We start from the raw sequence: 27,163 nt of genomic DNA, 5'->3' as shown, positions 1-27,163 counted from the left end.
TGGCATGGGGGTATTTATTTAGAGATTGTATTATTATTATTATTTGATCTTTCTATATATTTCAATGTTAAAGCTAAATGCTCCGATAGCTTATATTCTTTTATCTCAGCTTTTTTTACAAGCTTTTGTCACGCCATTAGAAGCTTTGTTACGCTGAATTGTTTTTTCACTGTTAGTCGGGATCAAGATTCAAATCCAAAAACTAGTTGATGGGGGCGTTTACTTTTAAATTTAAAAATAAAAATGATTAAATAATTAAAAATTCGTATGTAGATCGTTATCGCCGTTTCTGTGTGCAAAGCTGGAGGAAACTCTCGGTGAATAAACCGTGGAATATCCTGTGGCATTCTGGTGGTTGTGAATTGTGATTTTTATGTTGGACTTGCAGGTTGCAAGAGAGAACAATACACAAATTATAAAGTCAAAGCCATCTTACTTATGAATCTAGTAGTATATCTATAACTACTCGTACCGGATAAATAAACAATAGAATGCTCACATAATGACATGAGCATCGTCAGCGTTCTGAATGTCATGCAGACAAGTGCTGTTGCCTTGCCTCAGCAATAGCTTCTGCAGGATACAAAAATAACATGGCAACGACATTAGAACAAAAAGAAAAACATATGTTAACGGAATAATGGCGCACTACAGTTTTACACAGCTCACACTGACAAGTTCAGATTAGATAGAACATGTGGTATCGGATCAGAAAATCTGCTGATCTGTTAAAGTTGTGCAGAATTACATGCTCGATGAACTGCTAGCATTGAGCTGATGCACCAGGTCAGGCAACATTCTCTACCTGCTGCATTCCAATTCACATCGCAGAACACAACATTCTCTACATGCTCATATAATGGCATTGAGCTGATGCACCAGGTCAGGCAACATTCTCTACCTGCATTCCAATTTCCAATTCACATCGCAGTACATAACAAATTCATTTTCACACAGCCCAAAACGGTTTCTGCCCTGAACTGGAAGTCAGGTTCCCTCGAAGCGCGTTATCCATCTCATCGATGATGTCATCTTCATCATCGTCTCCATAATCCATTAGCTTCAGCAGAGTATCTGCAAATGAATGCCAAAGAAAGTATGCAGATCAACAAAGTTGGATTAGTTCAGTCGCTACATAGAAAACAACTATATTACAGTGCTCGACAATTACCAGGAACGGATGCCCCGCTTGTTTCTTCCACTCTAGGCTCCTTTGAAGGTAATTGTGAAGAACAAAACTTTGGTGGTGAGACTGAACTCACATCCACGGATCTCGGTGGTGCCATTGGCTTCTTTAAATCTGAATGCCTATCCTCGTTTGTTAACATCTCATTCGAAGGGAACTTTGGTGGTGGCGGAGGCATGCTCTTGGGAGGTGGAGGTGGCATGTTCTTGGGAGGTGGCGGTGGCATGTTCTTGGGTGGTGGCGGTGGTGGCATGTTCTTGGGTGGTGGCGTGTTCTTGGATGCAGATGGATGTGCAGGAATATGGTGTGGATCTTGAAGAAGCATCCCAATTGATCCAGACTGAACTTTAATTGTAGGTGAAATTGATGAATTGGTTGTGTTACCTAAAACAACTAAACCTGTCTCAACAAATTTGGACCCCTGTTGTGAGTTCTGGAAAGATGAAACAAAAGACCACTTTCCCATCAAATTCCTTTGCATTATAGTAATAGAAAATGATGAAATAAAAAGGATGAAATCAACAAAATTTGTGCACAAACAGTACAGATCCATAAAACCTAGCATGGTGATCAGTAAGCATCATATGTAGGATATCATTACCATTCTAACGATGCAGAGTTATAGAGAGATAACTATTGTTCATTTATATATTTATTTTCAAAAAAACTACAAATATATTTTTTTGTCTGCAAAATTTGCAAAAGTAGACTGGTCCCACAATCTAGTACAACTAAGATATTTTTGCAAATCTATAAATAAATAAATAATTAAATATATAAATAAAAAATTCAAGAGATAAATTGCATCTTTCAAAGTTTATACAACTAAGAACATAATGGACACTTCTCCAGAAACGTCTATGAAGTAATAAAGCAAAAGGTGCCACACTACAACATTATTGTTTCATTGGGCTAAGAGCTTTCTAGTAAACTAGTACTTGTGAATGTCACTAACATGTAAAACTTTATCCAAATGAAGGGAAAAATCTAAACAAGATTATACTTAAATCTACTATTACATCCATCCCATAATAAGTGCAGCCCTGTAGTTCAAATTTGAACTACAGAGTTGCATTTATTATGGGACAGAGGTAGTAGTAATAAACTAACAAATTCCAAATTAAGGAACATGTTAATTGCCATTTACGATGTCAGCATGTGGGCATCAACAGGTTGAATGCAAAGGGTTAGTAACAAGACAATACAAGCAGTCATCCAATTCAGAAGCAGAAAACCGTGTCTTGCTAATGCAAGAGTTGCAGATTTGTGTTAGTATCAAAAGTAATGCAAGCAATCATCCAATTCAGGAGCAGAAGATCGTCAGTTAAACTCCACGGGCGCAAGCTCCAGCTTGTAATAAACCCTGTAAAAGATCCATATTCTATTACCACCCTGTGAGCTTCAGACAAGGTCAGAGAAAATACCTGGAATGAAATAAAATGTCAGTAACAGATAAATCAGTCCCCCAAAAAATAAACATGCCAATCTGGCAATCATCAAATATGATCAAATTTGGATTTCCCCTCCACTGAAGGAATTCCAATTGCCTTTATGAAAACCAAATCTTAAGAACACGTTTTGAATCCTAAGTTTTCTACTATAACGGAAAGCTCTCATTTCCCAACAGTAGTAAATAATCAAATCCCATTCAATCCATTCATCTGCATGTTTTTGCAGATAAGCATATAAAATCATGAACTAAAAAACGTTCGTCATGCTTTGCCAGCAGTTCCTTCTTTGACGACATTACATTACAAATATTAAAAGCATTATTACGGCAGTGACACTGAAATAACATCTGCAACTAGGACGACACACATACTTACTGGAGATGTCACCAGGACATCAACAATATTGCCTCCGTTTCATATTGTAAGACTTTACAGCCTTGCCTAGATTCATCCATTGATGAATGTATATAATTTGTATATATGTCTAGATTCATTAGCATCTATATGAATCTGGGTAAGACTAAAAAATCTTACATTATGGAACGGAGAGAGTGTATAGCAATCAAAATTGATTTCACAGGGTTGTATTGTATCAATTTACTTTGAAAACCATGTAGATAAGATAGCAGATCAGGATTAAAGATGGCACATGGCTGTTTGTAAAAGATGGAACGCTGAGAGTGATGACGGTGCAGAGGTTGGACATCGATGCCAACATTGCAGAAGAGAGGGATGAACATGAATAGGAGGAAATGAATTCATGGTTGAATATTTGTTTTTTTTTTTTTTGTAAAGAGAAGGCTATATGAGGTAGGCTTATGATATACCACACCTGCTCATTTAAATCAAACATTAAGTTCTGGATGAAGCAATGGTATCTGTTCAAAAGTAAGTGCTACCTTAAGTTCTGTAGTTGCCCCCTTTGAAATTGGTAGTTCCTGGAATTTCCTCCTTTGAGAATGCTTGTCTGACTCTGCTGATGAACAAGGGTTCACCATTGCCATGGTGCTTGTTGACATAGATGTCGCCGGAACAACCTCAGTTGATGAGGATGAAGCATGCTTTAGTGTTAATGCAACCTGCTGCAATGGAGTTGCCTGGGGATAAATGCCCCCATAGCCACCATAAAATGTCCCACCATTTGCTGGTTGACTAGGACATATCATACTACTAGGTGGTGGAACCCCGGAATAAGATGGGGCCCCAGATTGATGTGCCACCAAAGCAGAAACTGAAGAAGCATTAACTCCAGTAGAAGCAACGGAATGCAATGCTCCGGTTGACACACTAGCCCCTACAGTAGAGTGTACATCTGGTATCATCCCTGACGTGTGTACATCACTCAATAACTGCTGGGGAGGTGGAACAGCACCATATACTTTTGACGAAGAAGTTCTGCAATACACACAAAACAATGACAATATGATTAGATAGAATTTTGTGGTAAGATACAATCTCTAGGAACAGAATTAATCCATGTTTCACTTATCAGTATCCAGAAGAGTACAAATGGGTTAGAAATTTCTGGATATCAGACCCTATCACCCTAATATTCAGCAATATACATAATGCATTTACTGGTACAACAACAATAATTCTTTACAAAAAATCATTCAAGAGCAAATCTGAAACATCAAGATGAATTAGTGGCTGATCATAGCATAACTGAAACATGGCACGTGTATAACTAAAATCCAACTGGTCAAGTAAAATGTCAATACATGTATTTTTTTATAAAGGCAATTAAGATGAAGGGTGAAAGCAAACGAAAAACCATAATTTCACAAACAATAATGCCAAACTTACAGACCTGAAAGCACCGAATTCTGCTGCTATTGTATCTAGAAGGTTTTCTGCTAACACTTTTGCAGCTTCCAGGCTCTTCAAATGCATGCTTGAGATGTATAGGTGTAGAGATTGCTGTGATGCTGTATTAGAGAAATATACATTACAAAAAGGAACAGAATATGCTTCTCAATTCACTAATTTCCAAAGCTACTAAATAAATTACCAACCTTCAGCATGCAAATTAACCGGATTCCCTGAACCTTTTCCTCTGAGTACAACGGTGGCCCCTGTTTCATTCATGATGTGATTTATGTACTGATCCTGCGTAAATAAATCAGAACCACGAGCAGCACAAAAAACAGTTTCTCCCATCCCAATGGGGATGTCAGAGAAAGCTTCAATATTAGTTTTCTTTTCTTTTCCAAGGGAAAAGAGAACTGGATTGAATTCATAAAACAATACTGAAAGTAATAATAACAAGAATATGATTGAATCTAACCAACAGTGGTTATTGTTTTACAAGAACATACATTTGGACCACGAACCCGAGCTGCAACGTTAAGTGATGGATCTGCATCAAAACCCAAAAATATCGAGGAGCTAAAAGGATGAACAGCCTGTCATGCAAAGGATATGTTAACCTTCTCAACAAGAATTTTCATCTGTAGTGGCATGCTAAGTAATAATTATATTATCTGGTCCTCTTGGGAGGGGGGGGGGGGGGGGGGGAGGACTACACTTGAAGTGGTTCCACACAATCAGGAAACATTAAAACAAATACCAACCATACATATGAACAATTATTTTATCTGGAATGTAAATAGCAACATGTTTAATGAATAACAGTGATGGATTATAACATGTGTACTTAGAATATTTGGCTTGGTGCATATTAATCGGTTAGATGATCATATTAAACAGGCTGAGATACCAAGGGCAAACCTGTCCATTGCTCGGCATAGAAGGGAAAGAGGTCGATGTGACTTCTGGGTTTTGGCCTTGTTTTAAAATTTCTTCAATCATTGAAGCCGCACGATCAACTGCTTTAATACGCTCAGCAGTATCTTTTAGCTAAAGTTGGGGAGAACAGGTTAGCCTATCATTATGATACCATAACAAGGATTTTTAGTACTACAGGCATTGTAGACAGACTACAAGCAATGGCTGAAATATGCTACAATTTAAATGGCATGAATCACATAGTTTTTTGTTGTTATGGCAATAGAAGCATTGTGGATGATCTACCACCGAAAGAATAACAAAACATGATCCACGGCTAGAGTGTGTTAGGACATGTGCCAAACAGGCAGGCATGCTGAATTATTGGCTGTTCACACAACAGAACAGGTTGGTGAAACTAGCATCCGATTTTTAATTACCATTACTGCAATCACTGTTGTATGGCATTTAACACTAAAAGGAGCATAATACATTACTACTTTTTAGTGTCCTAGTTAAACAGAAATCATAAGCCTGGGACCGATTGAGTACTGCCCCTTAAAGCTAGTTGGACCAAAAGAAACAACAGACAATCCAGTCTTAACAGATGCAAAATTTAGTGATCAAACCATGGATCTTATCACTGTACTTAACAGGTTGACACCAGCATCATGGAGAAAAAACAGTAAAAGATCCATATATGGTAAACAAGTTCAGCAATTTCAGACTGAATTCAATCAATACTTGTAGAAATAGTTAATGAATGCATATAGCCCATCAAAACATCCATTTTACATGACTGTATGTGATTGTGTAATAGTTGCAATGCAAAAATTCAGATGAACTAATAATTTGTATTTCAGACAACTAGCAGCTCCCTGCTGTGACAGGAACTGACAGGGAGGTTCAATTTTGTATGGTGCTAACAAGACTTACCTGAGATCCAGCAGAGATATGCAAGTAGAGTGGCTTCTCGCCATCAGGTTGTCCATTTGGTGGATGATATTTTCCCCTAGTAAGGTCAAAACAAGTAAATATCAGAAGGAACCATCACAGTCACAAACCACATCTAAATTTTGTCTGGTATACCTGGTAATGATGACAGTGCTTGTGCATCTCTGAATCTGTTCAGTACCCAGCAAATTACTATTACTGTTATTGCAAAAATGGCATGTAGCACTATACCGGATGTACACAACAATTGTCTGGTTAATGATTTTACCTCCTCCTGAGTTTGTCGTTTCGTAAGCTTATATCGCACAGACGGATCGGCATCATTTATAACAATTTCTCGTGCTATAAGCTCATCTGGCATTTTCGCCTGAAGGAACAGGACATGAAAAGATAATATTATAGATACCATATACTAAATTGCCTACTCAACACTTATTGAGACTTACGAAAAATATATATTGTCAGAAGCTATATCATGCAACACACAACACACACCTGACTCAATTTCTGAACCGCGGCAGCAGCAGTCTGGAGCACCGAAGGTGCGAGATGCGCCGGCAAAGTATAGGGGACGGGGACTACATTCGGCAACGGAGCGGCAGGATATGCGGTAGTGCCCGGGACTGCTATGCCGGAAAGGGCGCCGAAGTTGACCAAGGGCAGTGCCGCCACAGCAGCGGCCGCCGCCGCGGCGGAGACGACGTCCTCCGCGGGCTGATCCCACTTCCTTTTCTTCCTGTAAAACGAGCACACGCGGGAATCAGATGGAGCCCGCGCGGCGCGGGGCAGGTGATTTTCGCGACGAGAAGCGGGAGATCTGTGAGGGCTCCGGCGACCGAGGAGCGGGCGAGTGAGGGAGGGAACTCGGACCTCTGCTTGACCGCCGCAGCGGTGGGCTCGTTGGAGACCTTGGGGGTGCGGTCCTCCGTCATGGGCGCTCGCCGGCGGGAGGCTCGGGAATTGGGATGAACCGGCGAGGCGGCGGCGGCGGCGACGCGTACGGATGTGATGCGACCGACGCGTAGGCTGAATCGTGCGGCTGCCGAGGGTTTGGGTGGAACTAATATCGTACGGTCGCCGCAATGTTTGCTCAGGCCTCTATCCTCTTCCTCTTTTTCGCATAGAATGCACGTTATGCGGCTAAATTTTAAATTTCAACTGATCTAAATTTAACAGATTTTAAGTTGTATTATCATAAAATACAAAAAATAGATGTAAACTATTCTTTATAAGTCAATAATAGACAGTTTGTTGTGAGATGAGATTCTCCGTTATACCCATACAAGTATCACTGCCACGTGGTCTCAAAGCATATGAGGTCTTCATATATACACTATTGTATACCTTATTAACTCGTTTGTCATATAGATTAGTTTTTTAGATAAATTTAAAATATTATTTATTTTTTATACTTATTTTATGTTATAGCCAGCGAAATTAACTATCATACAACTAAAAATATACTTTAGAAATATGAGATGATCAACTATATAATTTGTTTACAACGTATTTTATCGATTGAGAAGAGTATACTTAAAAATATAGAAATAAGACGCATAATTAATAGTAAAGTAATATGCATGAAAAGAACGCAGTTACGCTAAGCAACCATAAATCCATAATCCATTCATAGCCAACCAATGAGAGCCTCTGCCTCGGGCCGTGGAAGCTTTGGTCCGGACTCAAATTCATAATTTAAAATCTTATTAGTAACTCTCTAAAAGGTGAATTTTAGATTTTAGCCCTCTTAAACTCTGATTTATGAGAATTCGGGATTTTTCTACTCTTGACACAACCAGTTCCTTTATTTTACAATGATGACTATGGGCGGAATCTGGCTTTTAAGAGAAAAAAAAAGGCAAAATGACATATTTACAAACAAAAAATATTTCGTAAATAATAAACTTATATATATGTGTTCTTGCCAATCTAAAATCTAAAAGCTAAGACTGAAAAATAAACTACAATAAAAAATGCCTCAAAATCATCTTCGTTAGCAAAAATCAGATTATACTTCCAAGCACAAGCAAGAGAGAAAAAAGATAGGATGTCTTTTAAAACCTATTATTTCAGCAAACAAATTAGATGAGAGCCTTAAAACTTACCCAAAAAAAATTTCTCATTTTATCTTAAAAAATACATAAATCTACACTTGATTTGTTGATGTCAGCGGCGTTTTATTCTACGGCTTATCCTCAGATTATTCGTCATCTTTTGCGTGTACACTTTCCAATTTAAAAAATCATCTCATATTTTTATTTTTAAAGTAGATGTATATAGAAGTTCATGATCCCACATTTTTCTAAACTAAAAGTCTAACTTTATATAGTTAATAATTAACTTGCTTATATGATTAAACAATTATCAAATAATCCGTCCCATAATAACCTTATTTTTCGTTTTTTCATGTCTAACGTTTGACTATTCATATTATTTGAAATTTTTTAGCGATTAATATTTTTATTATTACTAGATAATAAAATATAAATAGTATTTTATATGTGACTATTTTTTTAAAATTTTTATATAAAATTTTTAAATAAGATGAATAGTAAAACGTTGGATAGAAAAAACGAAAAATAAGGGTATTATGGGACGGAGGCAGTAAGTAAATAATCCCTCTTACGGACCGGGCTGCGCCATTCGTGGACTGGGCTGTTGCACAGTGGCTTCCCATCTGTCGGGCACGATCTGGGTCTCTCGATCTAGATCGGACGGCTCCTATTCCCTCAACCGCCACGGCGAGTCGCCGGCGGCCCACGAGCCCGCGACGAACCGGAACCCCAGCTCGGGCGGCAGCATCGCAACCCTCATCCATGGCGCGCCGTTCAAAACCCTAAACCCTGAGGAAGCGAGCCTCGAGGAATCGCAGCGGCGCGCCGGGCCGGCACCCCATGGCGGCGTCCAAGCCCTCCCCTCCACCTCGCGTCGCCGGCGCCGGCGCCGGAACTGGCTATTGGAGCCCGGCTCCGCGGTCGCCGTCGCCCAACCTCACTAACTTCTTCGGTAAGTGCGTAAGTGCGTGCTCTCAGCTCGTTTCGCTGCCTCACTGCACGGTGGGTGGCATCGGCTCACTAGCTTCAGCTAAAATCCATCGTCGCAATTTCGGGGCTAGGAGGTGCAGCGTGAAATGGAGGGCTCTCACAGTGCGAGGTTGCGTTTATCGTTATTATGAGTTACGAATTCGATCAAATCGATTAATATGAATCATCTCTTGTTTTTGTTCCTCGCAGAAGATTTTTTTTGTTTATAAAATAGGAAATCACCCGTGCATGTATGTATGTTTGGCTGTTTGCCTTGCATTGTGTGGTCATCAGTAAATGCTGATAAGCCTGATATGAACAAACATCTTTTCAGATTGTAGCTTGGGCATTGATTCTCTGAGCCCAGTCAATAAGGCCACAAAGTAAAAAAAAATTTTGGAGTTCTGACAATAGGATATAAATCTTGCTATTAGAAGACCATGTGATCAATTATGGTTGATTTTCACCGAATTTCACTGCATTTTCAAGTTTCAACAGCAAACTATGTGATAACCTGTATTAGGGGTTTACTACATATGAACAATACGTTTTCCAGAGGAGAAATGTACAGGAGATTGTTGCTGAGATAAACCCTGCATTGCAGTATGGAGGGAATTTGTGTGGGGAGCAATTGCAGGCGCGTTTGGAGAAGGCATGATGCATCCAGTTGACACTCTGAAAACACGTCTTCAAAGTCAGGCTATAATCACAGGGGCTAAGGTGTGAGATACTCTTAGTTCACTTTACATGTGCATGAACAGTTATTTCCTGCTGCAGTTCATGATTTGATAGATGGACGCTGCATCCTTCTTTCTTTTACTTTTTTGTGCACTGAGCAGGCTCAGAAGAATATATTTCAGATGATCAGGACAGTTTGGGTCTCCGATGGTCTGAAAGGTTAGCCCTTCTCTGTTGTTTGTTTACTAAACAAAGGAGAAACATTATGAGACAACTAGTATTAGTTCTGACAAAAAAAAACAGTTAAACTTAAAACTCTCGAGTTCCTATGTGGTTGGGAACCACAGTTCAGCAGCAATCTTGATGGAATTTAATACTCACCCATTTTCAGGATTTTACAGAGGAATTAGTCCAGGTGTTACTGGATCGCTTGCTACTGGTGCAACATATTTCGGTGTTATTGAATCAACCAAGACATGGCTGGAGAATTCTAATCCTAATCTAAGTGGCCATTGGTCTCACTTTATCGCTGGAGGAATTGGTGTGTAGCTATTTTCTTATGTCTCTTGAATATTTATCTTCAAAAATATTTATGGTGCTACTGAAATTTTTTATACTAGTAGGTTATGTCAATATGTGATCAGTATTTATTGGTAGAACTGCGCCGTTTTTTAGACACAATGATTTCTGGCTGATGGAATTTTGCCTTCTTATTGGAATGCATGAAATCTGAAGAAAAACTCTTATGACGCTTCCTTATGCTTATTGCAGGAGATACACTTGGGTCTTTTATCTATGTGCCATGTGAAGTCATGAAACAGCGAATGCAAGTCCAAGGCACTAGGAAATCTTGGGCCTCAACTGCTACAAAAGGAAGTATTTCTCAGACTCCAGGGGCTCCGATGTATCAATACTATAATGGAATGTTTCATGCTGGTTGTTCTATCTGGAGAGATCATGGTCTGAAGGGACTTTATGCAGGGTATTGCCACTGACTGCTTGTTGCTAGCATGCTTATGGTTATTTAGTGTGTATCATTTCTTTATGGTAAACAGGAAGTTTTATTTTAATAAATTATTTTTCTACAAAATCAAATCCATTGAATTATGCTAGGATACTATTTATGCTTGAATTTCGTGAGACCTTGAATAAATTGTTGATCATTTCACATTTCTGGATGCGCAAGTGTACAGTTATTGATTGAACAAACCTACACTCAGTTTGTATGTAAAGGGACATATTGATACTATCCTTACTTGATAATAGACTAGTTACGTTCGTTTTCTTTTTGTTTAAATCGACACATTCTTTTCTCGTACACAGATATTGGTCTACACTTGCCAGGGATGTCCCTTTTGCTGGTCTTATGGTAAGTGAGAAATTTGGCTTGCTCTTCTCGTTGTTCTAGTAATTTAGTATACCTGTTCATATTTCAATTCTCAAAGCAATGCTAGTGGTTTGGAGCCACCTTCTTTCAGGCAGTAGGCATGTCTAAATAGCTAAATGCTGACTTTGATCACATGGATTGTAGACATCTTGATAAATAAATATTTGTTTGCTAGAGTGTTGTATCCACTATTGAGTAGCTTATGACTATTAGAATTTGGATTTGAATTGAGCCTTTAAGCTCCACCCTACCCATTCTATCCTCTGCACAAGCTATCTACAGTTTGATTTTATTGCCAGATATAAGTATGCTAGTTTTTTTTTTTTACTTTAAGGCCCGCTCTTTTTAGATTGTAGCTACTGGTTTATCAAGAATGTTTCCCAAGCCGTTAAATAATGCGATCTTTGGGGAAAGAGAACTTTCTATATAGAAGTTTCTTCATAAAATCAAATAAATCCAAATTTATGCATTAATCATACACTAGTGACCCGCTGCATTTCCTGTGTGGCAATAAGCTCAGCCTGATGAACCCTTTGAACAGAGCCTAGGATCCTTATCTGCAGACAGTAAGAGAGTTTCTTTTTATCTTTTAGCGTTTAGATCCTCAGCTACAGTCAGTCAGAGAGCCTGACAACCTGCCGCATGATCTTTTGCATTTTCAGGTCACTTTCTATGAGGCAATGAAAGAATTGACTGAGTATGGCAAGAGGAAGTATTTGCCAGAGAGTAATTTGCATGCCAGTAACTCTTTTGAAGGGCTTCTTCTAGGAGGCTTGGCAGGCGGTAGGTCTGGTCCAATATGGTTAATACACCAAATGTTGCCTATCATATTAATTGATTATCTGACTATGCTTAGTCTTGATTTTTTACTTCTTTTCCAATGTTCTTCCGTATCAGGTTGTAGTGCATACTTGACAACCCCCTTGGATGTGATCAAGACAAGGCTGCAAGTACAGGGATCAACAATTAGGTAAGTGACCAATCTTTATCTCATTCTCTGCTAGTCCAGACATTGGTATTTTCTGTCCCCCGTTTTTAGGATAACTGTGATATTCAATTTATACTCTCCCCAATTGTCACACATGATGCCGTTTGACAAGATATGAATTATGGCCTAAGTTACCAACTTTCATTTGTTTGTTTAATCAGTTACAATGGGTGGCTGGATGCTATTACAAAGACATGGGCTAATGAGGGAATGAGTGGCTTGTTCAAGGGGAGCATCCCTAGAATAATATGGTACGTACCTGCATCTGCGTTCACGTTCATGGCAGTGGAGTTCCTCAGGGACCATTTCAAAGAGAAGACCGATTCAGATGCCCGTGAACTAACTGGCCTGTCAATGGACACAAGATCAGAAGTTGAGGAAGCTGCCTGAAGGCTGAAGTAGCTCCCCGTTTTGTAGGACTGATCCAGAGGAATTTCTTATTTCTCCGTCAACTAAAGTTCATTTCATGGATGTAAATGTGATAGTGCACTTTCAGCCAAGTGAAGCACTTACAACCACAAAAGGGATAAGAAAACTGATCATCCTTCATCTACTGAGTTTTTTTTTTCCTTTTCCCTTTTTTTTTTTGGGGGGGGGGGGGGGGGTGGATAGTTCTTCTGGCCTCCTGGATGTGTCACCATAGCCTTGGAGCTAACTGATATACCTCATTCCATACCATATACTATGTAGGAGTATCTTCCAATGATTTCTTCTATCCAAATGCAATTACAATGTAGTACTTTCGTTCATTGGAAAAGTGTAATGTAATTTTCTCCGAACTGTCATCTAATGGTATTCTGAATCTCTGATGCAAAATGTCATGGCTTTTTTGGATCGGAGAGAATATGCAGGACTTTCACGAAAACTTCACAAATTCTTGTGAAATTCTAGAAAAGCTTTACATCGTGCGTCATAGCTTAGAGCATCCTCAATATATACGGCCTAATCTAACCTTGTGGTGGGCTCTATTGAGATGTATTATAATATTTACAATATATATGGCAAAAGGCGTATTAAGGTGGGCCCAGTGGGCCCAACAGCCGGAGGAGGTAGAATAACAGTACCATGAGAGGGGAAAAGTGCTTATTTTAGTTTCTTGTGGGAGGTCTCTAGGACATTCATAATTTAGTAAGTGTCTATTTGGAAGAATGTTATCTCGTATGAATAGGAAAAATAGAGAAATATAAATGCATGCTCGTACCAAAGCATATGAATTTTCTCAATATATTTGAAGTAACGGAAATTTCCGTATGTTTCTCTCTAGTTTTGCTATACTTCATTTCGAATGAACCAAATTAGCTACATTTATAAATATGCACATGTTGGGTAACTCTTTTTAGAACTCGCCCAGATATTTTTTTTCACTTGGATAGATATCCATATGTTTTGTTTTCATGTTATCTAATTAGTTATAAAAAATTTTAAAAAATAAAAAAACAAATTAATATAAGATATACCACCTCATATTAAATTTAACTTCTACAAATTATTTTTTATAATTTCTAAAAGTCAAATTTAAAATTTTATATTTATAAAATAATACAACTCGTATTAATCATCCTATCGAAAATATTTATATTTCTAGCTAAATGTAATAAACCCGCGGATAAATCCATCTCCCCGTAGTTTCTGGCGAAGGCCAGCCTATGCCCACTGGCCGACTGCTATCATCCTCTGCTCGATCAGCCAGCGGATCGGCCGTGTGCCGCGGCGGAGGCGGGGCCGGCGGCTGACCCAGATCCGAACCACCGGCTTGGGCAATTTGGGCGTCGTCATGGACTCCTCCCGCTCCCGGAGTGCGGCCGCGGTGGCGGAGGCGGAGGCGCCGTGGGTGACGGTCGAGGAGTGGGCCGGCTCCTCCGCCTCCGCGCTCTCCCGCACCGCCATCCTCACCGCCTCCCACTCCTCCCTCACCTCCCGCAGGTTACCCGCTCCGCCCGTCCCCTTCGTCTCGATGACTCGATCGACGATCCGCTTTGCTCTGCTCACTCATCTCACCCGCCCATACGCGCGCGCGCAGGTTCGGCAACCGGTGGTGGCGGGTCGGCGGCCGCCTGCTCGGCGCCTTCGTGCCCGAGGTGAAGCTCAGCCTCTCTCTCGTGTTGTGCTTTCGCTTGCACTCCTGCACACCGGCGATGCGTTGCCCCGTCCCCTGATCCCCTCCCTCCACTGCCACACACTCGCACAGATGCAATGCAATGCAACGCAACGCAACACCATTTCTCCACTCGTGGTAGCTGACGAGCGAGGATCTCATCTTCTCTCGACAGGGCTTCCCTGGGAGCGTCACGCCGGACTACGTCCCGTTCCAGATGTGGGACACCTTGCAGGTCAATTTCCATGGCCATGGGGGCAAAATGAACTGCCACTCCGTCTGTTAGCTTCGGTTTCAACTGCTTTGGGCTGAGTTGTTCTTGTGCTTCGATCATTGCAGGCCCTCTCGACTTACATCCGCGCAATGTTGTCAACGCAAGTAAGCAAGCTTGATGCTGCCCAGCCTTCGTTTGTACTAGTGCTCCTGTCATATTTTGCGCTGTTCTAGATGGAGTGCCATATTAATCTTACACGGGCTTCAGGCTCTTTTAGGCGCTATTGGAGTAGGTGAGAAATCCGCCACGGTCATAGGTGCTACTTTCCAGGTAAAGTTCGATTTCATTTCATGGTTTAGCTTTATGCAGTCTTTCTTATGAGCTGGAGATAACGCAAATGGTTTCTGGTGAGGATGTATTAACTTCTTTTTGTGTGTTAAATTTGTGCATACATGAAATAGATTGCTTAGATTGCCATCTTGATTGCCCTGAGCTGCAGTCAGCTGGTGGTAACTACTAATTACGTAGCCTAGTCTGTTTTTTCTTCTTCTTCTGTTGGGCTTAGACGTTTTCTTTTTTCTCATCATTTTTCAATACATGCTATTGTTGCAGTGGTTTCTCAGGGATTTGACAGGAATGCTTGGTGGTATACTATTCACTTTTTATCAGGTGTCCAATTCTCTTACTCACCTCAAATAGGCAATGCCCTCTTCATTACTGTTGATAGTTTCTTTACTGACGAGATATCTTGTTTGGTCAGTCTTTTGTTTGTCTATGATGTATTAATTCTTTTTGCCTTCACTTTACCCAGGGATCTAACCTTGATAGCAATGCTAAAATGTGGCGCCTAGTTGCAGACTTTATGAATGACCTTGGTAACGTCTGTAAATTCTATATTAAATATACTTGAATGATTATATGAATTTAGTGTCTAAGGTTGATTTTCTTTATTCAGTTACCTAATTTGAGGCTCCTGTAAATATGATTTGGGACTAAGCATTTCTTTTGGTTTTCTGAGGTATTCTACTATAGTTGGTGCATATATAATATGTGTGTTACATGCCCCTGATTCAGGGGTGCTGAAAATTCATACATGAAATCTGGATTAAGCTACAAAAATATTCTCTTACGGAACATGAATCTCCTTGTCTAGTATCAAGGTATTATAGCAGAGTTCGTTTGTTGGTTTTGCAGGGATGTTGATGGATCTCTTAAGCCCTTTGTTTCCTTCATCATTGATAGTTATAATGTGCTTAGGAAGCCTATCTCGGTCCTTCAGTAAGATGATTTACATGTTCAATTTCAGAACCTCTTAAGAGTTCTTTTAAGGTTTGTTTATTAACTAATTAATTGGCCATTATGTATAGCTGGTGTTGCTAGTGGAGCAACTAGAGCGGCATTAACCCAGCATTTTGCACTTGCAAATAATGCTGCTGATATATCTGCAAAGGTACCTTTGTATTATCGTGTAACATCCTAAATGTCAATTAGATGGTAAATTGTCTCTGAACTGTAGCTGCAGAAGCACACTCAACTTTTCAGGAAGGGAGTCAGGAGACACTTGCAACAATGTTAGGAATGGGACTGGGAATGATTCTGGCCCATGTTACCAGAGGGCAGGCTTTGGGTGTATGGGTTTCATTCCTTTCTCTAACAATATTCCATATGTATGGTGAGTGCGTCTATCCAATATTTATTATAATTACTTCTTTTTTGTAAGGCCTTTATAATTGAAGAAGACATTAATTACAGGGTCTCATAGGAATAAGAACAAAAATGTTTGGCTAGTTTTTTCCATCAGGAATACAGACACAGCACAAAAACATAAAATGAATTGGGAAACAAACATAATTGAATATTTCTATGGATTTGGCTAGCAGTTCAACATAGGATGCTGCATGGATTTCGTATGGAAAATTTGTATGGATCTTGCAGTTTAAGATAGCCAGAGAGATTCAAACGTGGGACTAACTTGGATTTGGCTAGCTAATTTTCATCTGGAAACCAAGTCCTAACCTGGTTCTGGCCCATACTAACTTTTCACTTAAAAAAGTATGGTTCTTTTCCTCTTTTGTGCTTAGGCTAGTCTGAAGTCTCGTGTTGCTCTTACTCAAGAAAATCAATTTACTCAGCAGTTAGCACTACTGAGTATTTGCAGGAACTCTTCTATTTACATCTTGTTTTATTTGGGAATATTCAGCAAATTACAAGGCAGTGCAGTCACTTTCGCTCACGACGCTAAATAATGAGAGAAGTTCCATCTTGCAGCAGTACTTCATGGACAATGGTGAAGGTGACTAAACCTTTTTCCTTTCCATACTATCATCTCCTAGGGATCTCTATTGCATGCGGGAAATCTAATGAGCCCTGGAAAGCTTATTAGTTGGTACCGAAGAGGATGTAAATATATTTGGTGTAATTGTGTTAATGATAGGTGCTTCATGCCCACTATTTTCTTTTATATCAATAAGAGGTCACTAGGCCAGCTTGTACTTAGGAGATCATTACTAGATGCACTTAGCTAATCATATCAAATTTCAATTACAATGTGTGCCCCACCCTGAAAACATTCTGCTTCTCTATTTTATCATGTGTTAATTCTCCACGGCATCGAGAACATTTCCTTAAACAATAGCTTTTGCTGCTTCATCTGTGCAAATAAAAATTCCATGGCAAGATGTTACATTATTTAATCATAACATTTTCTTGGTTGGAACTTTCCTAGTCCTCACACCACAACAGGTTTCCAAGCAAGAGCACATTCTTCCATTTTGGTCAAGCTGGAGGAAATTGCTTAGAATTAAATTGCCACATGAACATGTGCATTTAGGTGCTAAAGCCTCAATGCTTACACACCCTGATATGTAAGTACTAAGTTCTTGGTTATGTTTTTATGTGTTATCAATCTATGGGGGAATAAACATTTACTCTGTTTGTCAAATTTGATAGGCTGCAGATTGCAAAAACAAGGCCCTACTATAGAAATGGTATAACTCGTTTCTTAGTTAATGTAATACTAATTGTTGCTGATTTTTCTATTACTTGATTTACTTCTAAAATCTATTCAGAGAACTATTTCTTGCTGGATAAGGAAGGCAGTGTTCACATTTTCATTCACAAGCAGGCAGCGGCAACAGATATTTTGAAGTCATTCATACATGGACTCGTGTTAGCGTATTTGATGCAGAAGAGCAAATCCGCGCATGCGGAGGCTAGCCAATGGATTGATGAGAAATATAACACTTTTATCTCAAAGGTAAAGCCCTATACCATAGATATTCATGTTGTGATTATCTTGCTACTCCATTGGCCGAAGGAAGTTTAGCCTCTTCGTGTTTCTTTTTATTCACACATACAATTAGTGGTAGCTCATGCAAGGTCAAAATCTTACCATCACTCTGAGGCTCTGAGCTTTAGGTGTAGATTGAACACATAGTGAGAAGCTGTAAACGCCTTCTAATCTATATCACTAATGGTAATCTTGTGGAGATAGTAACACTCCCTGTGTCTGCTACAGCTAATGCATTTATCTTTTGTATATGGCACAACAAACTGCGGTCGAAGAAGTCAGGTCCATAGAAGTTGCGGATTGCTCATCTGTTGGGTCTGTCAAAAATAAAAGCTCATAGTCATCATAACATTAATTTTCTCAGTAGCACTCCTACCCCAAACCACGCATATCCCCATCGCAGATGGTAGTATTACACCATCTTGTGCAGGTCTGTTGTAGTACGTTCAGGTATAGTAGTGTAGCTAATTGTAGTACGTTGTCAAGGCTGTAGGGTTAGGTGTGGTAAACTGGTAACAATTTGTGATAGGTTTCTGACACCATTTTTGCGGTTAGCTTCTACTGACGATGATTCGTTTTCTCCCAACTGTACAGCTGCAAATTGAAGGTTACTCAACAGAACGACTTCTTTCGCATTCGATCGTATGGAGGGCACATTGGGTTCATGGTCCCTCCGAAGAGAAGCTCGAGTAGGAGGAAACAGGTGAAGATATCAGTATCTGTTCGACGCGATATTATTAGGCCAGTTAAGCATACGGCTTAGCATACATGCAAATCTCATTTGTTTCAGTTCCGAATAGTCACTTTTAACCCTAGAGCCTGCATGACATCTTATTAATCGCATGTGATAGAGTATAACCTAAAAGGTTAAAAGATTGTAGCCGGATTGTTAATATTACTATTCCCGTCGTCCCAAAATAACTTAATTATAATTTCAAAATCAAACTAAAAATAAAAGGATGAAGTTATTTTGGAACGGAGGAAGTACTAAATTGTACCAAATGGTTTCGTTCGTATCAGGTTACTCATGAGTTGCAAGAAATCCAAAGCTGCACAAATTTTTACAAGTGTTGCTAAACCAAATGGCGCCGGCGCCGCTTCCTTTTTCTACATGATAGCGCCACAAATCACTGCGTTGGGAACTCTTCGTAGCACACAACACATGCATCACCTGAAACGTTGCCAGCTATAGCCGCATCACCTGAAACAGCTGTAGGACCTGATACTTGTATATGGACTAATCCTTCCCTTGAGCTTGGTTGGGAGTTCAGTGTTCGACGATCCATGATTCTGTTTAGATCGATGCGCCCGTTCACCTTGAGCGGTTTGAATGCATCTGCTGCAGAAGGCTCGGGTGATTCTGGGTGATCTCTCTTTCCGCCTTGTGTTTGGTTCTCTGGCTCCTCTTGAAACTTGCCTGCAGAAGGTCCGCAAAAATCGGTGCAGTTTGGATAAATATTTGCTGGCTTGGGTTAAGTATTTGTGTTCGCATTTGAAGAAGCCGAGGAATTCAGAATATCAGAAAGAAGCCGGGTCTTCGGAAGCAATCGCTCCTCTGAGCTTTCGTCCTGCTCTGTTACTACCTGCACCAGTACAATTTGGTAACACTACCTCCGTTTCATAATATAAGATATTTGACCTTTTAGGTTACCATTCGTCTTATTTAAAAATTTAGTACAAATATAAAAAATGACAAGCCATGCTTAAATTCTTTTGATAATAAAGTAAGGCTGCGCTCGTTAGTTGGTGGGAGGTGGGTTAGTTACCCGGTGCAGAAAATGTAGTATAAATTAGTACATGATTAATCAATTGTTAATTATTAAAAAAAATAAAATAGACTAATCTGATTTTTTAAAATAACTTTCCTATAGAAAATTTTCGTAAAAAATACACCGTTTAGCAGTTCGGGAAACATGCGTGTGGAAAAAAGAGGAGTTAGATATCTTACTGCTGGTGCCGAACGCGGCCTAAGTCACAAGCAAAATAAATGATATTTCTATAATTTTTAAATAAGACAAATAGTCAATAAAAAAGTCAAATATCTTATATTATGAAACGGAGGGAATATCAGCTAAGCACAAGTGAGATTAATACATTGTTCAGATGGAAAGAAAGTCAATACATTGGGAAGGCGCAAACACAGAAGATCATTGGAAACTCTATGCACAAACAAAAAGGCATTGGGAAGTAAGCCTATAACTTCATATTTACTTAAATTGCATAAACACGCTTATTTCTGATGCATTTGCTGATAACATTCTTCTCAAAGTTACTGGAAAATATTTTTACCACGATATGTTTTAAGCAAAATATGCTAACGATTGATACCGCAAACAACAAAATGATACTCTGCTTGATTGAAAGCCAGAAACAAATATTACAAGGGATCAAAAGGATTTTTAAGTGTTCAATCAATGAAACAGCAAGAAAAATATTGTCGGGCAAATCAAGATCTGGCAAGAGAACATTTCATGTAGGAGAAAATCTGATACCATTTTCATCATGTTTTGCACAAAAATCAGGGAGTATAGTTTTCTGCCTGTCAGCAGCGAACTGGAATGTGATACCAGGCAAATTGGCAATGGTTAAAGGGCAATAAAATGTAGTATTAGAAAAACGAAAGTAAAGATAATTAGAAAGGATGGGATTACTAAAATATCTAGGATGGGAACCATGTTGTACCTCATCATGCTTACTTTTAATTTCATTTGCTTTTCCAGTTGATGCTATGTTCTCCGATGGCGGCAACCCAGGCTCTTGTTTCACCTCAAGCAGTTTAGTAAATCCAGGGATTACTATGGGTTGACGCTGGGCTTCAGTAAAGCCTGGAGGAATATCAAGAGGAAATCCTGGAGGGCTGTCCAAAGCCTTGCTGCCAGAAGGATCTATGCAAGGTTCAGTAGTTTCCCCTGTATGAGGGAGACGGTTAGCTTTTGTGAAACCAGGGGGGACATCAAGAGAATGCCTGGATCTGTGCAGCTCTCGGAAAACACCCCAAAAGTAGCACTGACCACATTTTCCTGTTAAATTGGTATGTACAGAAAAATTAGATGATAAATCTACCTGCATACTACTTAACATTCAGCAGGGACAAACCAAAAACTGGTAATACAAAAAGATCAAGTTAAAAAAACACTCAAACAAATAAGATTACCACATATAATAACTTTGCAAAGGAAATGCATGTATCGGTTTGTATAAGCATACAAGTCCAAGCATTGGTCAGTTATGGAGGGATTCGTGTCATGGGTTATAATGGAAATGGGACACCGAAAGGATCATGGAAACATACTTTGATATTCTTGGGTAAGCAATTTGGATGAGAATATCAGCAACTCAGCAGCACCAATCTTGGTTCGTAACCCAATATGAGAAGAAATATTTTTCAGGAGATGATCAGAATTCCCATTTGGTCTGCAAATAAACAAGAGAAGGCACATAAATAAATTCATATAAGCTTCAAGCACATAGCTGCAGTCTGTAGTCGACAAAAAGATATTAAACTCCATAAGCACTCGCATGCATTTATTTTTAGGGATAAGTTGTTAAGCCGGTTCAATTGCTGGTAAGTGAAATGAATATTTGTCAAGAGATGCCAGATGATATGGCTGAATCCACCAAAATCAGTGGTGATACTTCACTGAGGATCAATTCCTATTATGCCACCAAACATTTGCGATCTCCCTTATTCGCCGATAATGAGTTGGATCCACACCAGCAGGCCCACATGCCATTTAGACTAGGAACAAAAAGAAAGTCGGCAGAAGCGTCTTGATGATTTGAGGGGTTGTACCTTTGAGGAGAGCTAATGAAGCACAGTCCAATATCCTGTCCTTCTGGAGGTTTCATCTTGAATGTTTTTGGCCACAGATGAGAAAGAGGTATAGCCTCTAGTTTTAAGACTTCAGGCATTAGTTTTGAAGCTTCATATACTTTGACAGAAATTTCAAAAGGGAAATGGGCTTCAAGTCCATCACAGATGTGTGTTAGCTCTCCAGTCACTTCAAATTTACCCCTAGATAACATGGAAACAGATCCTCAATGTAACTTTTAAAAACGCAAATATACTAAAATAGCAAAAGCTCACAGATGGAATCATAACTTAACTTCAACACCTATAAAAGTTCAACACTTCCAAATTGCATAATAATTCCACAAACAGAAGCAGCATACACGTGAAAATTGTTCTGTGATATATAGCTTGCCACATGATCACTGAGACAATAAAGCTCCATATTGTTCTGTAATAACTCTGCCAATACTCTGCTAATCAACCATATTGCCGATAGCTTCATCGTGTAGCAGACAAGATTCAAGGCTTATACACAAGTGGAATAAAAAAACAATGTTCTCTATGACAATTTCATCCATTAGCATTTAAAATTTGATATCAGCTTCTGAAAACTTTGAGTTTTGTAATTGATCCCAAAACCTTTTTTTATACAATATGGTAGCTACAGCTTGTCCAGTTTGTATGATATATTCAAAGCATGTAACTGGTAATATAGTGCGATAAAATAAATTCTAGCAACAGTTAAAATATATTCTAATGCATGAGGCAGATCACTTACTTCCAGCAGGCTTCTGGTTGGTAATGCTTCTTGTGCAGCTTTGTATGTAAAATTACTGGGGTATCTGTTTGCCAATACCAATGCTACTACAGTCAGTTCTCAAAAAAGGTTTTTCATCAATAAATATCAACAAGGTAAATAAGCATGATCACTGCTAAAACTTAGTATCACTGCTTTCACATTTTTTCACCTTTTCAAAATTCAATAAGCATAATTATATTCATGCCAGCTATTTTCAATATGCAGATGAAAGAATAGAAGAGATTACTGTCAGGGTCCACACCGTACCCGAAGATACATTACAAGTGATTGGTGTCTCCTGGTTTGTTTGTTTTTCAGTACTGATATGGCTCTTAGTAGATGGAACTGCTTCAAAATCCTCAGACAATTCAACACATCGTGCATGAGATGTAGACTGTGGACTCTGTGTTGGAGGAATGATTGCTTCACTTTGCAGTGAGCCTAACATGCATTTTCCATCAAATAAATTTGGTCTAGAAGGAGGCCTTGAAGCAGTATCAGGACATGCCTCATTGGGCTTTTCACTAAGCACAGATTTCGGGCTTGGTACAGGTTCCATGGTTAGTGTTTTTTGCACCGAAGGAGCCACAGCAGTTCTTGTGCCTTGACATTGTAATGTGCCCAAATTACAGTTCGTAGGGGAGTTCTCATTGCCAGGTGCGCAAAAACTCTCCGTAGAAGGTTCTGCATTTGTACCAGGAGAAACTATAGTTGAATGTGCAGCAAGCACATGTGCAGGACTAGAAGAGAGAGGATTTATCACAGCCTCCTTTTGCAAACCAGATGGAGGTACTGTGCTGCTCTGGCCTCGACAATGCAAAGCACGTGAACTGCAACTCTTGACAAATGCTTCTCTACTATCTGATCTGCTAAGATTCTTGGGAGCAGTAGCTTCAGTTCTAAGAGATGTCCCAGAAGGCTGTGAAAGAACTGCCCTACAGATTGGTGATGGACGCTTTAAAAGAGAGGCTATTTGTGTTGTAAGGGAATTTGTCATATAGCCACCAACAAGCGAGTGACCATTTTCAGCTGTCCCAGGCCAGTTAGGAGAGATACATGCGGTATCAAGTGATCGACAATTCTCAGTTGTCCCAGTCCAGTTAGGAGAGAGACATGGTGTAGCAACTGAGTGACCATTTTCAGCTCTCTCAGGCCAAGAGATACATGAAGCAGCAGGCGAGACTGGTGTTGTAGGTTTCTGATTGGCCACTGTAGGTGTCACAAGAGACACCTTCCGTGAACTTGGAGGGGGGGTGACACTTCGTCTACAATGCCTTTTCTGTAATCCAGCTGAGCCAACAGTTTTACCATATAGTTTTCCATGCCGTACGTATGTAATTTCTTCTGCAGGAATTATCTTTACTCTTGCATCAGGTTTTGAATATGTACCGCCAGGAGATTTGTGCATCCTCTTCTTACGTGAAGAATTTGGCCTTGAAAATCCCTTTGCCTCAAGCATTGCATCATTGGCATGATAGACTTCATGCTTTCTAAGATGGCCCAGAACAGCAAAAATATTACTATTAATTGTAAAACCAACAGGGCTAGAATTAACACATAAACAGAAAAATTTACCATGTATAGAAAAGGTGCATGACTTTTGAATGCAATCAAGGTAACAGAAAGGATTCCATAGTGCTGTAGTAATGAACGAATCCACTTTTATGGGAAATAGCAAGTCATACAAAAGAAGGAAGCTAGTAGCCTAGTATATATGTATTCAATGGTATACTATGCAAACCAATATACCAAACCACACAGTAATGTGCCCCCCAAAATATGACACAAATTAACATGCCAAACCTTCAACCGATATACTATGCAAAAGTATAGACACATGTTTGTTATTCTCATCTCAAATCTCATCCTAATGTTTCAACATTGACTTGATATCAGATGTGAATTAATTTTTTGTGTGTAGAAAATTAACAGAGTACCATGTTATAAATCAGATCACATGGAATTGTACGCCACTCATTTTAATGCTGCAACACTGACTCGATATCAATTAATTTGTTTTCTATGTAGAAAATGGACAGGCATCAAGTTATAAATCGGCTCATACAGACTCATACTGTTACACGTAACTCAATTAAATTCACATTTGCAACTATTATTATCAGATTTCTTTGGGTCATTATGATCCATGTACATGCATGTGCAAGAACAAATAAGATATGCTTAAGGGGTCTAATGCAAGCCAATAGCTATTTGTAATCATGCAAGCCCTCGCATAGCCAATTAGTATTGGGTGAAAAATGAATGAATGGCATGCCTTGACTAGTGGAGCAATGATATTCTGATAAGTAACACCCCAACAACTAAGCACATTACTAAGAAGTTTATCCAACACATGACCCTTAAATCCATCAAAACTTTGATCCATTCGTTCATCTAACATATGATGGTTAATGTTTAAAGTCTGTATGGTACATATGTCCCCTATTACCGACATTTAAAAGATGTGCTGGTGGATTTAGGACTTTAGGTTAAATTTCTCAATCTATGAACATTTATGCAGGTAAACAGACAAGCTAACATGATATTATGAAAAATTTGGAGTTTGGACTCTTTCAATAAATTGTAATAAAGTTTTGGCACCAAAAAGAAAATAGAACACATAAAAGATTGGGAAGAAACACTTCAGCATTATCCTTGCGGATAGAAATGCAAACCACAATGGTAAATGGCAAGCTTCTAAAAAAGATCTTTAGGTAAAATGTTGACAAAGGAGTAGAAACAAGGCTTTATTTTTTAACTAAAGCAGCAGCAGATTTGCTGAGTATGTTAGAAACTATGCTTTCTTCTTTTAAGATAACTATATACGCACAAACTACATAACAAAGGGGCATACTCATGCTCTGGAGATTTCTTGCACTGACAACGTATTACATTCTCTGAACCAATTCTATCACCACAAGTTGGACAAGCCGTATCCTGCAACAGTTAACAAAACAAATGATAGTAAACATAATCTGATAAAGGTGTAATTTCTTTTCTTGAAGTAACATCAGGAGGGTACCGTAATTTCAATTAAGTAGGACCACAGTATAAAGAACAAATGATTAAAAAATGAGGAAAAGGACAAAATAAAATGGCTGAAAGGCCCAACAGCACGCTATAGAAGTACCGAGAGTACCAAGAATGAAATAATCTAAATAAATGCTCCCACAAAACTCCAAGCGAGCATCTCACCTTTGACCACATGGATTAGGGCTTGTTGGAGCCATTTCGACATGTTATAAGGCCCTAGTACCAGGTTTCCCATGCAACGAAATTACAAGAATGGCCAGAGACGGGGGAAGCCAATATAAGGATGGACTTTATTTATCGTAATCCAAGTGTGGAATTTGGCTTCGTAGGCAGCTATTACATATGCATATGCTTCGTAGGCAGCAAACACACAAACATGCAAGAGCATAATCATACAAATGTTAAAAAAAAAATCAATCATATAGGTGCCATGTGTAGTAATGCTGTAAACGCACATCCATCGTAGCTCCAATGATCAGCAAAATATATCAAAAAAGAAATGATCAACATAAGAACCCCCTATCTTAGATCAAACAAGGACAGACATGGTGAAGCACCGGGTGCTAGTTATCTCAAAATATAACGGATCCTGCCATCCAAATTTTGTCCCAAAATATAATGGATTTAGAGTTCAATAAGGGCCATCATGATCTTTTCCCTTAAACCTTAATCTCTCCAAAAAAAAAATTCTAGGATCTTTATAATTTGGAACGGAGGTGGTACTAAGTAGCTGACATTGCGCGACGATTAGAACAGAGTAAGATGACAGTTCAGTTATCCTCCCAAGCCACATGGGTTTCAGCAAAACACATGTAACCAAACAGTAATTAAACCTAGCTCTCGAATAATCCATGCATGCTCTCCCCCAAGAAAAACCCTCCTTTCTCTCACGACACAAAACCGATGCACCCAATGAGTTACAAGTAACCATGAACTAAGAAGAGCGCGAACCCGTCGATCGCTAACGAGGCCCATCTAGAGCAAGCGGCACGTAGCACACAAAACCCCACACGACGAGTACAACGGCGAAGGCACCAAGTGCAAACTCCCACCCGTTCCATCCCACGCCGCAAAACCCCGCCTGTACAAAACCCTAAGCAACCACGATCGCCAGAAATGCGCGGGGGGGGGGGGGGGGGGGGGGGCGAAGCAAAAGAAAAAGCAGAGTCCGCCGGTACGGAAATACGGCGTCGATCACCTACCTTCTTCGCAGCCCTCGGTGGCGCGTCGCGGAGGCCAGCATCCTCCGCCGCCGCCCGCAGCCGAGCCGGCGCGGGGCTAGGGTTCCGCGGCTGCCCACCCAATGGCCGCGCCGCGTGCGCCATTGGATTCCTTCCTCGCGATCGCCCGCAGAGAGAGAGAGAGAGAGAGAGAGCAGAGAAGCGAACGAGAGGAAGAAGTGGGTTTTGTAATGTTGGTTCGGTGCGTACTTGATATCAGAGAGGGAAAAGGAAGGGTCTCCTCCCCCGGGCCCACCTCGCAGTTTCTGTTTCGGGAATACAGACAAGCCCATTTCGAGGCCTACTGGCGTGTTGGGCCCACATGT

At 39.7% G+C, this 27,163-nt stretch overlaps 4 protein-coding genes across 6 annotated transcripts; 2 read left to right on the top strand and 2 right to left on the bottom strand.

Annotated features, from left to right (window-relative positions):
* Window positions 1-671: 671 nt before the first annotated feature.
* LOC102703854 (protein RIK) lies at window positions 672-7,413 on the bottom strand. 2 transcript variants are annotated; one of them, XM_006651104.3, is made up of 12 exons: window positions 7,189-7,405; window positions 6,814-7,054; window positions 6,587-6,685; window positions 6,454-6,488; window positions 6,301-6,376; window positions 5,368-5,496; window positions 4,956-5,042; window positions 4,653-4,746; window positions 4,448-4,565; window positions 3,537-4,032; window positions 1,172-1,619; window positions 672-1,074 (listed from the first exon to the last, which is right to left on the bottom strand). In XM_006651104.3, exons 1-12 carry the CDS (start codon window positions 7,248-7,250, stop codon window positions 950-952), a joined length of 2,010 nt encoding a protein of 669 aa, XP_006651167.1. In that variant the 5' UTR covers window positions 7,251-7,405; the 3' UTR covers window positions 672-949. The 2 variants fall into 2 exon arrangements, with proteins under 2 accessions (XP_006651167.1, XP_015690944.1); XM_015835458.2 differs by lacking the exon at window positions 672-1,074 and having other exon boundaries at window positions 1,527-2,610; window positions 7,189-7,413.
* A 1,687-nt stretch (window positions 7,414-9,100) lies between these two features.
* On the top strand, window positions 9,101-13,203 carry LOC102721996 (mitochondrial substrate carrier family protein E). Its single transcript, XM_006649565.3, has 9 exons — window positions 9,101-9,324; window positions 9,946-10,061; window positions 10,181-10,238; window positions 10,411-10,560; window positions 10,791-11,001; window positions 11,343-11,388; window positions 12,069-12,189; window positions 12,304-12,376; window positions 12,556-13,203. The coding sequence occupies exons 1-9, from the start codon at window positions 9,213-9,215 to the stop codon at window positions 12,782-12,784; spliced, it is 1,116 nt and encodes a 371-aa protein (XP_006649628.1). The 5' UTR covers window positions 9,101-9,212; the 3' UTR covers window positions 12,785-13,203.
* An 842-nt stretch (window positions 13,204-14,045) lies between these two features.
* On the top strand, window positions 14,046-18,711 carry LOC102721716 (protein root UVB sensitive 3). Its single transcript, XM_015835539.2, has 15 exons — window positions 14,046-14,317; window positions 14,415-14,472; window positions 14,665-14,724; window positions 14,829-14,867; window positions 14,971-15,033; window positions 15,316-15,372; window positions 15,515-15,578; window positions 15,898-15,981; window positions 16,071-16,153; window positions 16,246-16,375; window positions 16,904-16,996; window positions 17,429-17,567; window positions 17,653-17,690; window positions 17,772-17,959; window positions 18,587-18,711. Exons 1-15 carry the CDS (start codon window positions 14,169-14,171, stop codon window positions 18,683-18,685), a joined length of 1,344 nt encoding a protein of 447 aa, XP_015691025.2. The 5' UTR covers window positions 14,046-14,168; the 3' UTR covers window positions 18,686-18,711.
* A 776-nt stretch (window positions 18,712-19,487) lies between these two features.
* LOC102703569 lies at window positions 19,488-26,942 on the bottom strand. Of its 2 annotated transcripts, XM_040521990.1 has the most exons (8): window positions 26,820-26,942; window positions 25,439-25,521; window positions 22,852-24,074; window positions 22,564-22,627; window positions 21,786-22,007; window positions 21,285-21,406; window positions 20,689-21,012; window positions 19,488-19,575 (listed from the first exon to the last, which is right to left on the bottom strand). In XM_040521990.1, the coding sequence occupies exons 1-8, from the start codon at window positions 26,940-26,942 to the stop codon at window positions 19,511-19,513; spliced, it is 2,226 nt and encodes a 741-aa protein (XP_040377924.1). In that variant the 3' UTR covers window positions 19,488-19,510. The 2 variants fall into 2 exon arrangements, with proteins under 2 accessions (XP_040377924.1, XP_015691024.2); XM_015835538.2 differs by lacking the exon at window positions 19,488-19,575 and having other exon boundaries at window positions 19,904-21,012.
* Between the last annotated feature and the right edge of the window lie 221 nt (window positions 26,943-27,163).

The sequence above is a fragment of the Oryza brachyantha genome, chromosome 3 (genome assembly GCF_000231095.2).
Source record: "Oryza brachyantha chromosome 3, ObraRS2, whole genome shotgun sequence".
Taxonomy (NCBI): Eukaryota; Viridiplantae; Streptophyta; class Magnoliopsida; order Poales; family Poaceae; genus Oryza; species Oryza brachyantha.
The sequence above is the reverse complement of the archived record's forward strand: the minus strand, read 5'-3'. Positions and strand labels throughout refer to the sequence as shown.